The sequence below is a fragment of the Coloeus monedula genome (genome assembly GCF_965178545.1).
Source record: "Coloeus monedula genome assembly, chromosome: 19".
In the NCBI taxonomy this organism is placed as follows: domain Eukaryota; kingdom Metazoa; phylum Chordata; class Aves; order Passeriformes; family Corvidae; genus Coloeus; species Coloeus monedula.
Genome location: NC_138799.1, coordinates 11291602 through 11304460, shown reverse-complemented (window position 1 = coordinate 11304460; position 12859 = coordinate 11291602). Strand labels below are relative to the sequence as shown.

Sequence of the window (12859 nt, the reverse complement as noted above, 5' to 3'; positions counted from 1 at the left end):
ACAGCTGCAGGAGGGATTTGGGGCCACAGGACAGATGGAGGCCAAGGGCCCCAAAGCAGGATAAAAGGTTTACACTAATCAAAATGCCTGGCTAATTGGAAAAGGCGCTTAGGGGCTGGCCGGGAGGCGGCGCGGCTGGAGGTGACCCGCTGCTGAATCAGAGGGGCCGGTAACCTTAACCCGCCGGGATCGGAACGGATACGCCGGCCCGGATCGAGTTCCCACCCAAGTTTTCCACCCGCGGCTCCGCCACAGCCGGACGGGGCCGCGGCGAGGGACGGTGGCGTGGCCGGGGGCTGCCGCGGTGCCCCCTCGCCCGGGCGCCCCCGGTGCCCATCGCAACCCGGCCGGTCTCTAATCCCACCTGCGGGTAATCGAACGGGTCGCAGCCCCCCGGGTCCCCGTCCCGCTCCGTGGGTCCGGGGCAGCGCAGCCGCCCCCGCAGCGGGCGCTCCGTCCGGCCCCGCCGCGACGCCCGGGCTCGGCAGCGCCGGGGAGCCCCCGCCGGCCCCCGGGGGCCGCCCCGCCTCGGCGGAAGATGCCAACGAATGGCATCCACCAGGTGCTGAAGATCCAGTTCGGGTTGATCAACTGCGAGAGCCGGTACCTGACGGCGGAGAGCTTCGGCTACAAGGTGAACGCCTCGGCGCCCAGCCTCAAGCGCAAGCAGATCTGGACGCTGGAGCAGGATGAAGCCGACAGCTCCATCGTCTTCCTCAAGAGCCACCTGGGCCGGTACCTGGGCGCCGACAAGGACGGGAAGGTGCGCTGCGAGGCGGAGCAGCCGGGCCGGGACGAAGGCTTCAGCATCATCACTCAGTCGGACGGGCGCTGGGCGCTGCAGTCGGCCCCGCACCGGCGCTTCTTCGGGGGCCGCGAGGACCGGCTGTCCTGCTTCGCCCCCAGCGTGACGGAGGGCGAGCTCTGGACCGTGCACTTGGCCATGCACCCCCAGGCCAACCTGCTGAGCGTCAGCCGCCGCCGCTACGCCCACCTGAGCGCCCATGAGGACGAGATCGCCACCGACAGCAACCTGCCCTGGGGGGTGGACGCGCTCATCACCCTCTGCTTCCAGGACAAGAAGTACAGCCTGCGCACGGCCGACGAGCGCTACCTGCGCTGCGATGGCACCTTGGTGCCCGAGCCCGGCGCCGGCACCGGCTACACCCTCGAGTTCAAGGCCGGCAAGTTGGCGTTCAAGGACTGCGACGGGAAATACCTGGCGCCCACCGGACCCACCGGCACCCTCAAATCCGGCCGCAGCTCCAAGCCGGGCAAAGATGAACTCTTTGACCTGGAGGAGAGTCACCCCCAGGTGGTGTTCACGGCGGCCAACGGCAGATACGTCTCCATCCGGCAGGGTAAGAGCTCCCCACACCCCCCTACCCGATCCCTGCCCACCCAGGGACCCCCACACCGGGGGAGACCCCACAGTAACAACCCCAGAGCACTGTGCCTGCCGGGGGGGAACCGTACAGCCACATCCTGGGGACATGGGGGACCCCAGCCTGGCTGCTGGAGAGGGACATGAGTGGGTCCTGTCTGCCTGGGGGGGTCTGGGGTCAGTGAGGATGGAGTGGGAGCAGCTGTGAGGTGGGAAGGGCTGCGGGGGGAATGCGTGGGTGTGTGTGTACACACATGTGTGCACGTGCAGGGCTGTGTGTGAACACGTGTGTGCACTGGCAGGCTGTGGGAGTGCACAGGTGTGCACACACACACACACACAGGTGTGCAAGGCTTCGTGCAGCGTCCACAGCTTCACACGTTTGCCTGTGCACACCGCACACGATGCCCTGTGCACACACGTGTGTAGAGCCACTGGACGTGACCACAGGTGAGCAGAGCCCCTCGGGACCTCCATGGGCTCTTTGAGTCCCAAGGGACCCTGCTCGCCCCCAGGTGCCCCCTGGGGACGGTGCCACCCCCGTGCCAAGCAGCTTAGTGCCGGGTGACGGGGGGGACCAGCTATAAATAGGGGGTTTGTGACCAGATGGACACAGTGGTGACAAGCTGATTAACCAGCCCAATTAGCACAATTGTTCGCAGGAGGATTTGGGGGGGAAGGGGAGGGTGGCCGTGGGGCAGCAGTGGTGATGGTTGGGGTGGGACAATGGCTGGAATGGGATTGGTCCTGATGGCCAGAGCAGGATCGCTGCCAATGGCCAGAACGGGATCAGTGACCATGGACGGAGTGGGATTGGTGACAATAGCCAACAGAGTGGAACCGATACCCATGGCTGCAATAGGATGGGTGCCAATAGCTGGACTGGGACAGTGACAATGGCTGGACTGGGATTGGTCCTGATGGCCTGAGTGGGACTGGTGACAGCAGCTGGAATGTGATCAGTGCCTGTGGCTGGATTGGGATTGCTGACAATGGCCAGAGCGGGGTCACTGATGATGACTGGAGTGGGACTAGTGCCAACTAGTGCCAAAGTGGGATCGGTGACCATGGCCAGACAGAGTGGTGCCCAGGGCCAGGACAGGACCAGTGCGGGCAGTCAGAGAGGAACCAGTGCCAGTGTCTAGAGCAGGACCAGCACCAACATCCACTCTCCCCCCAGGTGTGAATGTCTCGGCAAACCAGGACGAGGAGCTGAACCACGAGACCTTCCAGATGCAGATCGACCGCGACACCAACAAGTGCAGCCTCCACACCAACACTGGCAACTACTGGACCCTGGTGGCCCATGGGGGCATCCAGGCCGTGGCCACCGAAATGTGAGTGTGGGGTGCAGTGTGGGCTGGAGAGACGGTCTGGGGGGGCACATGCACCTCCAACTCACGCTGTCCCTCTGTCACCAGCGCTGCCAACACCATGTTTGACATCGAGTGGCGCGGGCGGCGCGTGGCCCTGCGCGCCAGCAATGGCCGCTACGTCTGCACCAAGAGGAACGGGCAGCTGGCGGCCGTCAGCGAGGCCGTGGGTAAGTGCTGGGGGGGCAGGGGGGACGGGGGGGTCCCTGGGGTGCTGAGGGCCGCGTGCTGCGCAGGGGAGGACGAGGAGTTCACTCTGAAGCTGATCAACCGCCCGATGCTGGTGCTGCGAGGGGAGCACGGCTTCGTCTGCTACCACCGGGGCTCCAACCTGCTCGACTCCAACCGCTCCGTCTACGACGTCTTCCACATCACCTTCAGCGACGGCGCCTACCAGATCCAAGGTGGGTGGGGGGCTATGGGGGGGTGGCCCTGAGGGTCTGTCCAGCCTGCACTGACAGCCCCCCCCGGGGCTCCCCGCAGGCCAGGGGGGCAAGTACTGGTACGTGGCGAGCAGCGGGTCGGTGTGCAGCGACGGGGACCTCTCCGAGGATTTCTTCTTCGAGTTCCGGGAGCGGGGCCGCGTGGCCATCAAAGGGAAGAACGGGCGGTACCTGCGCGGGGACCCCGCGGGGACACTGCGCGCCGACAGCGAGTCCGTGCTGCGGGCCACGCTGTGGGAGTACTGACCCCCGGAGCCCCCACCATGGCCACTCCTGCCCACGGGCACCAGCCTGTCCCTGGCAAAGGGGGGTGGTGACAGCGGTGACACCATTCGTGGAAGCTGTGCCCCCATGACTCATGGCATTAAAGTCACCTGGATCACACCGGGGCAGCGCTGCATCCTCCTTCTCATCGAGATCCAGCACTGTTTCCCTCCCAGGAGCGCCAGACCCCATGGAAAGGGCTGATCCGGGGACAGTGGGATGCAGGGACCCCCAGGGGTGCCACATGGGATGGGGGTGGTCAGCAAAGCAAAGCCACTGCAGGCAGGACCCCGAGGAGGCTGGGGAGCCGCTGGCCCCTCTGCCACGCTGGGGGAGCAGGGGAGTGGCAGTGGAACCCCCCACCCCGGGAGCTGCCAGGACCCGCCGGGAGGATGGAAAGGAACAGAGCCAGGCACGGGGTGAGCAACAGGATCGTTTTCATGGCAGACGACAGAGTTACAGACAGTGGAGAGGTGCGGGAGGGGCCGGGGCCGGACCACGCCGCACCAGCACGGAGATACGAGATCATTTATAGAAACAACGGGGGAGCGGAGACCCCCTCCCCTGCCCAGCAGAAAACGGGGCTCCCCCGGGCACAGCACCCTGTTTGTCCTGATCCTGAAGGCGGCTCGGGGGGCTCAGCCCGCGGCCGGCCCGGCTCGGCACGGCCACTACACTACCACGGATCCACAAGACAGCGCGGCCCCGGGGGGCTGCCCCGGCCTGGCCGGGCTGGGGGGCGGCGGGGCAGGGCTGGGCCAGCCCAGGAGCCCCCGCTCCGCCACCGGAGCCCCGAGACCCCCCGGTGCTGCCGACAACACGACCACGAAACACGCACAGACACACCCCCCGCCCAGACCGCCGCCGGCCCCACGCCTGCTTCGGGGGGTGGGGTGGGGGGCTCTCCCGCGGGCCCCGCCCCGGCCGGCGGGGTTTGGGGCGGGCTGGCCGCCCCCCGCTCACAGCAGGACCAGGCTGGGGTTCCGCAGCTGCCGGTAGATGTCCAGGAGCTTCTCGGCCGTGGCAGAGCCCTCAGCCCCCTCCTCACCCAGGGGCGGCTGGTCCCGGAGGGTCTGTGCCTCCTTCAGCAGCATCTGCGGGAGGGGGCCGGGGGGTGAGGCACGGGGTGGTGGCGGGGGTCCCACGGCGTGCTCCCCACGGGGAGGGATCGGGGGGCTCACCTCGTGGTTGGCTTGGATCTGACGCAGGTACTGCATGCGGAGGTCGGGGGGTCCTGAGCCCTGTGCCGCCTGCTCCAGCACCAGTGCCTGGGGGAGGGAGGGAGGGTGCTGGGGGAGCTGGCAGCACCCAGCCCCAGCAGCCCCCAAATCCTGGGAGCCCCAACCCTGGGAACCTCCAATCTGAGGGAGTCTGAGCCCTGGGGAGTCCCAGCCACGGGGAACCCCCCGAGCCCTGGGGAGCCCCAATCTCAGGGCAACCCAAGCCCCAAACCTGGGACCCCCAGATCTGGGGAACTCCAGCTCCAGTGGTGCTGGTCTGTCACACCATGGTGCCACAGAAATGCCCCCCACTGCACCCCGGGCTCCATTCCAGGGGGTTTGGGGTCACTTTGGGGTCCCCCCTGCCCCCAGGGGGTACCTGTATGCGCCGGATGATGGCGTGGTGTGTCTTGCTCATGTGGGCCAGGGACGGGCTCTCCATCAGGATCTCCACAGCCTGGATGGGACCCGCTGGGCTCAGGTCATCCATGGTCACCTGGACAGCGAGAGCAGTGTCACTGCCACCCTCACTGGGCAGCAGGGGGCCAGAACCCCTCCCCACAGGCACTGGGCTCCCCAGAAGGCTCCACACACCCCCAAACCCTCCTGCCCCTCCCAGGAGCAGTTGCTCCCAGCCCGGTGCCACCAGATGAGCCCTGGCAGGATTGAATCCGGCAGAATTAACACTGTCACTCATCATCCCACGGACATCCGAGCTCTCAGGTGCAAATCCACCTGCATCAGGTACCTGGGGGCCCCTCAGGTGGAGAGCTGGGCAGAAATCCCCATTTTCCCTGTGCCTTTAGAGAGGAATTTTGCATGGGGTAGATTTACAACCTAAATCCAAGTACATTTTCCCCTCATTTTTTAGAGCCAGAGAAACGGGAATATCTGGAGAGGGAGGGAAATGACCACAGCCTTTGGGAAGCCCAGGGGTGGCAGAATGGACCGGGAATGCCGCCTGTCCAGCCAAGCACTTGAACCCCAGCCCCACAGGAGGGGGTCAGAACAGCACAGCCATGCATCCACTCGTCTCCCTGGCTCCAGGAAGGAGCTGGCTTTGTGGGACACAGAGCTTCCCTGCAGGCTGACCCATTCCTTGGCTCAGGGCTAACCCATTCCTTGCCTCTCGGACGAGCAGCTGGACGTGGCCACCATCGGGCGCCATGCCACGTGCCGATGCCACCTCCGTGCCGCTCAGTGCCTCAGCCCCGGGGTTCTCTGCCAGCAGCCAGCGCAGGGTGGCACAGCAAAGTGGGACATCTGGGGACCAAAGGACAAAGCAGAGATGTGACACTGCTGACAGCGTGTGCCTGAGGCAGCCCCTGAGGGGTGGCACGGGCTGGACCCCTCCCCGCTGGGACACGCTGAGCTCAGTCACGCCACTGCCACTGCCAGACGCTGTGCCAATGTTGTGGTGGGGGCAGTGGGGTCACACAGCCCAAGGGAGGGGCTGTGACAGTGCCAATCTGCCAGTGCCCCTGCCCCAGGAGACTCCCCGGTGCTCCTGGGATGCTCCTCTCCAGGGACCCACCTGTTTCCGAGGTTTTGAGAGCATTTTTCAGCAGTTCTGAGGACACCCGGATGGATGCTGCCGAGGGGGGCAGGTTCTGCTCTCCTGGGGTTTTCCCCTCCTCGGGTTCAGTCTGTTCCCGGGACACTTTGAGGAAGGTCTCCACGGGGTCTGAGGGGGCAGGGGGGGCATCGGGCCCGGGGGGGCTGCTCCCGAAACGGAGGCACTGGAGCATGTCAATGGTGCATTGGCTGAGGGGCAGGCAGATCCCCTCTCTGTCCGGGGACAGCAGGGGCGAGTCGTCGGGCAGGAAGTCATCCAGGTCCTCGGAGGAGTCGGAGCCGCTGCCCAAAATATCCCGTAAACTGTAGTAGAGGGCACAGGAGATGGTCAGAGGCAGGTCCAGCTTGGTGTCTGCAGTGGGGCCGAGGGGCAGCGTCAGCTCCCGCTTGTTCCCAGGGAGCAGCTGGTCAATGGGGAACGTGAAGGTGGTGGCCGAATCCACAGATTCCTCCTCTAAGGCACAGGGGCTGGCCAGGAGCTGGACACAGAGGGTCCAGCCCTCCTCCAGGCTGTACTCGCTGCAGTTTTCCAGCAAGCAGGAGATGGTGACGGTGTCCTGGAGCAGGAGGCAGCTCCAGTTGGCAGTGACGGTGCAGGCGATGGGCTTGTGGCCCTCGTGGCTGGAGAGCAGCGCCGCGCTCACGTTCATCACCTGGTTCAGGCTAGCCAGGGCTCGGTTCCTCTGGTCCACGGCCTTCTTCAGGAAGGACACTCTGCAAGGACAATGTGACAGGGATGAAACAGCGGGAGGGACGCTGGGATGGCGCTGTGCTGCCCAGCTGAGCCGCTCCTGGCATGATTTCACCACAGGAAACCCCCAGCTTCTCTGCCATGGCAGCCACAGATCCACGTCCCCATCAGAGCTGACCCTGTGGAGCAGCTCCGGACAGCCAGACCTCAGGAATCCCCCTGTGGATGGAGGGGGGGCTCGGCCACAGCCCCTCCCCACACACAGCCAGCCATGGAGGATGGAGGCATGTGCCTGCCCTGCCTGTTACTGCTGGCTTGGCACGCGTGGCAGGCGCCTGGCACCCTGCCTGTGCCACCTTCTGCTGCCATGGCTGCCGCTGCCAGCCCGCCCACAGCGCTGGGGGTGGCTGTGCCATGGGAGGGGGCTGCCCTCAAACACTGCTTTTATATTATTGAGGGTGGGGGGCTTCCCAGCCACAAAAGGTAAATGCTGGAGCAATTTCCCAAGAGAAAAGCTTGAGGAGAGATGGGGGTGTTCGGCCTGGAGAAAAGAAGGCTCCAGGGAGACATTAGGGCCCCTTCCAGTGCCTAAAGGGGCTCCAAGGGAGTTGGAGAGGTACTTTGGAGAAGGGCCTGGAGTGAAGGATAAAGAGGAATGGCTTCCCACTGACAGAGAGCAGGGCTAGATAGGATATTGAGAAGGAATTCTTCCCTGGGAGGGTGCTGAGGCCTTGGCACAGGGTGCCCAGAGAAGCTGTGGCTGCCCCATCCCTGGAAGTGTCCAAGGCCAGGTTGGACAGGGCTTGGATCAACCTGGGAAAGTGGAAGGTGTGGATGGAATGGGATGAGCTTTAAGGTCTCTCTTACCCAAACCATTCTGGGATTCCATAATTAAGTACTGGCAAGGACCTGCACAACCCCCAGCTCAGTGCCACCTTTACCTCTCTGAGGTGTCCCCTATCCCCGACAGCAGCTCCTTGATCCTCCGGCCGATCTCAGCAGGGGTCAGCTCCACGTCCGGCTCCTCGGGGCTGCACAGGCCACAGGACACGAGGCGGCCCTTGGCCGACAGGGCCAACAGCTCCGACTCCCCTGCGGGCACAGATGAGGCAGGTAAGGGGCCAGGAAGGGAGCAGGGGCTTCCTGGATGGCTGAGGTGGGTGAGACAGGGAGCAGGATGGCACTGCCTCCCCAAGGCAGTGGGATATGATGGAGGCAGGCATGGATCACCACAGCACCCCCCACCCACATGCAGACCCCCAAGAAGGGACCCCACCCTGTGCCTGCCCAGCCACAGCCAGCAGCACCCAGCTGCCACACAGGGGTCCTGCTCGTGACACACGCAGCGCTGCAGGCAGCCAGTCCAGAGGCACACTGAACGTCCCCTTTTTGGAGGGAGCCTTACTGGCTTGGGGCTATCCCAGGCTGTCCCGTGCGGGGAGCCCACGGCTGTGAGGGCCAGCCCCTTCCTGCAATACCGAGCTGAGGGACTGGGAATGGGCAGGGAAGAGCAGGAACCACAATGGACAGGAATGACTTATAGAACCAAGAGGAGCCAACAAGGATGAAAGATGGAGCCCCACCCAGCCCACATGGAGCTGCAGAGGGAGGAGAGGTGGGATCCCAGCCCGCTGCCCCCAGTACCTTCCGAGGCCCGAGAGGACAAGGAAAGAGCCACGACACTACAGATACTCAGGCTGGCAGGGGACAGCACGGGGGGCAGCACGCCGGTGCCATTCTCTGTGTCCTCGGGGTCCGAGGAGTCGCCCGCCCAGTCCAGGTCGACGGCGGAGATGTCCGAGTGGGTGCTGTAGTACATGCGGGAGCCGCTGCCGCAGGCCGCGCACAGGATGGGCCCCCGCAGGTAATATTCCCTGAGCTCCGGCACCGTGGCCTCCTCCTGCTGATCCGCCTTCACGGCCACCATCTTCCCATAGTGGCCCACGGCCACCACGCAGTCACAGCCGGGCTCGCCCGCGGGCGGCTCGTCCTCGGCGTCGTCGGCCGCGTGCCGCTCCGTGCGCAGCGCCCCGATGAACACGATGGGCTCCTCCAGGTGGTGCAGGATCTTCACGGGCGGGGCCGGGTTGGACACGTCGCGGCAGCCGTCGGCGGCGGCGGGCGAGGAGCTGAGGGCTTTGAGGGGCACGGAGCAGAGCTGCCCGTCTGGGAAGCCGCACAGGATCATGGGCGACTCCAGCATGGCCACGTCGATGCCGAAGAGGAGGCTGAACAGGGGCTCCTCCAGCACGAAGCCCCCAGAGCACCACAGCCCCTGGGTGCCGGGCGCGGCCGCGCAGCACAGCACGGGCAGGAAGCAGGAGGGCGGCGCGTCCCCCGCGTCCCCCGGCGCGGTCCCGGGGCAGAACTCCACCTGGCTGACCTGCCGGTACGGGGGCCCGTCCTGCTCCGGGCGCGGCAGCTCGTGCAGCCGCATCCACCACTTGCCCTCGTCCTGGGCCAGCGTGATGACGAAGGTGCTGAGCAGGGTGAACATGCTCAGGCTGGCGTCAGGGAAGATGCAGGCGTCCGCTTCCACCGGGAAGACGCCGGAAGGGCCGTTGCTTTCTTGGCCGTCGCCGTCCGTCTGCTCCATTAACCTTTGGGAAAACAGGGAAGAGCTGTGAGCCAAGCCGTGGGGAGAAGCCAGCGTGTCCCTTGGCCGCCTCTTTGCCTGGCCCTGGGAAATGAACTCCTGCAGGAGAGCTTTTAGCACCGGGAGACATGGATCCAGAGCCTCACGCTTCCCATGGCAGGAAGGGCAGCCCTGGGAGCTCAGGGACAGGGGGCCACCCCTGGCTCACCTGCTCTGCTGCTCCAGGGACACGCAGTAGATCCCGCTGTGGGCGCACAGGATGTAGAGCTGCCGGGGCTGGGGCAGCAGCTCCACGTGCCACACCTGGTCGGGGCAGCGGAACACGGCCTGGGAGTGGGGACAGAACCAAACGTCACCTCCCACGGCACCCGGAGGGGTGGCAGGGACAAGGCGGCTCCCTGCAGAGGGGGATCCAAAGCAATTTCCAGGGATAAATGGATCCCTGGGCAGCACCCAGCTGGGTGTTCCCGGGTGGGGGCTGGGAGAGGGGCTGTGGCAGCCTGTCATTCCCGCTCCCTGAGGGGAAGGAAAACAGGGAGCAGGGTACGTGCTCTACTTTGCCGAGCGGGAGCGCAGTGTGGGAGGCAGATCCCGCTCTTACAGCGGTGGATTTCTTAGAAATGATAATCAGAACAAATTAACAAAGGCAGCAGCGTGTCAGTCAGGGTGCTGTGACAGCGGGGACAGCGACCAGGCCTGGGGGAAGAGAAGCCCCTGTGCTGGGGGGAACGAGCCCGTGGAGTCTGATCCAATGTGTGTCCCACAGGATTGGGAGAGGGGCCAGCTGGCAGCACCCCAAAACCCCAAAGCAAGGGGTGCTGCTTGTAGGGTTTGTCTGTTGGATCCTGAGGGAGGAAATCCAGCCACAGGGAGTGGGGACACGACTGGGGCGTGTCCCCACTGTGTCACGGGACACTGTCCCCATGGGATGGGGGACACAGGGTGAACCCCCACCCCGCCAAGCCCCTCACCTTGAGCACTTTGCCCTCCTGGTCGTACACATAGACGAACTCGGTGCCATTGGAGAGGTAGATCTCGTTCTCGTGGCACAGCACCCGCGGCTTGCCTGCCACCAGCCCCCCCACCGGGCAGCAGAATCCGGCCAGGTAATCCACCCTGTGCCCCACCTGTGCCATGGTGCCGGCCTGGGCACGTGGGGAGGGGGCGGGGGGACACCGAGGGTGTGAGGGGGCTGGGCCCGGACCCCCGAGCTGTGGCAGTGTGTGGTGACACAGCCCTGCAGACCCCCGCGCCCCTGTCGGAGCCCCCCAGCCCCCCACAGCACGTGTCCGGACCCCCAGTCCTCCCGGCCCTGAGCCCCACAGCCCCTTCCCCTCCGAGTGGGACACGCAGGCCCAGCCCCACAAACAGCCCCTTCCCAAGCACCAACCTCAGCCCCCCCATTCCCACCTCCACAGCCCCCAGACTCCCCCACATCACAGTCCTTGTACCCCAGACTCTCCAGAGCTATCCCAGAGCCCCCCACATCACAGGCCTTGTACCCCAGGCCCCCAAGGCCCTGCCCCACAGCCCCCCACACGCCTGACTGAGACCCCCACACCCCCCCAAGCCCAGCTCCACTGGCAGCCCATCACCCCAGTCGCCCGCCCTGCCCACCCCACAGCTCCCGACCCAAGCCCCCGTCCCTCGCCCCCCCATCCCGCCCCCCCAAATCCCTCCCGGAGGGGCCGCGGGTACCGGGCGGGGGGCGCGGGCGGCTCCGCTTTACGGCTGCGCGGCGGCCGCCGCAATGGGCGGGGGGGAGTTTACGACAGGCCGTAAAGCGGCGATGGGCGGGGGGCGGCTCCCGGGGGTCGGTACCGGGAGGGGAGGAACCCCCGCCCCGTCAGTGACCCCTCCCCTCCCCTCCGCTCCCCATCACGGCACGCGGGGAGAAAGGAGCGAAGCGGGGCTGGCGGCGGCGGCTTTATTGAGACAGAGAGAGAGAGGGGCCGGGTGGGACCCCCCGGGGGGGCGGAGACCACCCCCCCGCGAGCTGACCCTGACCCACGGGGATGGACCCCCGCCCCCCAAAAATCCCCCAAGTGATGGCCCCGAGCCCCTCCAGCTTGAGACCCCCCCCAAGTGACATCCCTACGCCCCCCAGCCTGTCTGAGCCCCCCCAGGTGGTCTCCCCCCGGTCTTTCTGACACCTCCCCAAGTGATGCCTGCGCCGCCCCCAGTCCGAGCCCCCCAGGCGCTGCCCCTGTCCCTCCCCCCCGCCTGGCTCAGTCCCGGCCGCCGCCCCCGCCCCGGTGCCGGGCGAGGGTCGCTCACTGCGGGGTCCCGGGGACCCTGCGGGGGCTCTGGAGGACCCCTCCCCGGCGCGGCGGGGCTGCAGCACTCCGGGCCCGGCTCAGCTGCTCCACGGAGGCTTCGAGGTGGGCGAAGCGATCCGAGAGCCGGCCCAGCTGCTCCTTCAGGGCGCGGAAATCCCGGTACAGCTCGTCCAGGGCTCCCGACAGCGCCGGGATCCTGCGGGCGCAGCGGCATGAGGGCAGGGACCCCCAAATCCCACCCACTCCCCCCCCAGGGACCCCCACATTCCCCCGAGGGACCCCCGGCCCCTCACCTGCCGTAGTCGGGCAGCACGGTCTGGTGGTCCGACAGCAGCAGGTTCCGCAGCTGGGACGTGATGGCGAACTTCCAGTTGTCCAGGACCAGCGTCAGGTTGGCGCAGCCCCTCGCCGAGGCTCTCTGGGCTGGAAGGGCCGCGGTGGGACGGCGAGCAGTCCCCAGGAGCAGGACCCTCACCCAGGGCAAGACCCTCGCCCAGCCCCTCACCTGGGACCCCTCCAGCCCCGGACAGGACCCACCCCCCACACCGGGGCTCCCTCCGGCCCCACACCCAGGGCAGCTGCCCGGTCAGGCCCTTGCCCGTGCCCACATCCCGGTGGGAAGGGGGCCCCAAGAGCGGGAATTACCGCCTGCTCCATCGCCCCCCGCTGCCGGCCGCCGGCCCGGCTTGGCTGCGCAGCCCAGAGCGGCGAGGAGCAGGAGCGGGAGCAGCCGGGCCATGGCGGGGCCGTGTCCCCGCGTCCCCGGGGCTGTCGCGTCCCCCAGCACCGAGCCGCCTCCCCGCTCCCTCTCCCGCGGCCGCTCGCCGGGCTGCGCTCCCCGGCTCTGGCTCCCGCGGCTCCCGCTCCCCCTTTTCCAGGCTGGGGCTGGCACCGGGCCCGGCCGCACGCGGCTCCGGGGCTGATTGCAAACAGACCGCGGACACCAGCCCGGACACAGGGCCCCGGCCGGAATGCGGAGCACCCCGGCCCGTCGCGGTGATGGAGTGCAGGCGGCACGGCCCTGGGGAGCAGCG

The 12859-nt window shown here is 66.8% G+C and overlaps 2 protein-coding genes across 2 annotated transcripts; one reads left to right on the top strand and one right to left on the bottom strand.

Moving 5' to 3' along the window:
• Positions 1-538: 538 nt before the first annotated feature.
• Positions 539-3446, top strand: FSCN2 (fascin actin-bundling protein 2, retinal; the record flags this gene model as incomplete). Its single annotated transcript, XM_082294049.1, has 4 exons — positions 539-1361; positions 2565-2721; positions 2806-3161; positions 3241-3446. The coding sequence occupies 4 exons, from the start codon at positions 539-541 to the stop codon at positions 3444-3446; spliced, it is 1542 nt and encodes a 513-aa protein (XP_082150175.1).
• A 651-nt stretch (positions 3447-4097) lies between these two features.
• Positions 4098-12578, bottom strand: FAAP100 (FA core complex associated protein 100). The gene is made up of 11 exons (XM_082294258.1): positions 12471-12578; positions 12119-12248; positions 10518-10716; positions 9755-9873; positions 8595-9550; positions 7892-8042; positions 6219-6973; positions 5811-5947; positions 5064-5180; positions 4646-4732; positions 4098-4558 (listed from the first exon to the last, which is right to left on the bottom strand). The coding sequence occupies exons 1-11, from the start codon at positions 12562-12564 to the stop codon at positions 4424-4426; spliced, it is 2880 nt and encodes a 959-aa protein (XP_082150384.1). The 5' UTR covers positions 12565-12578; the 3' UTR covers positions 4098-4423.
• Between the last annotated feature and the right edge of the window lie 281 nt (positions 12579-12859).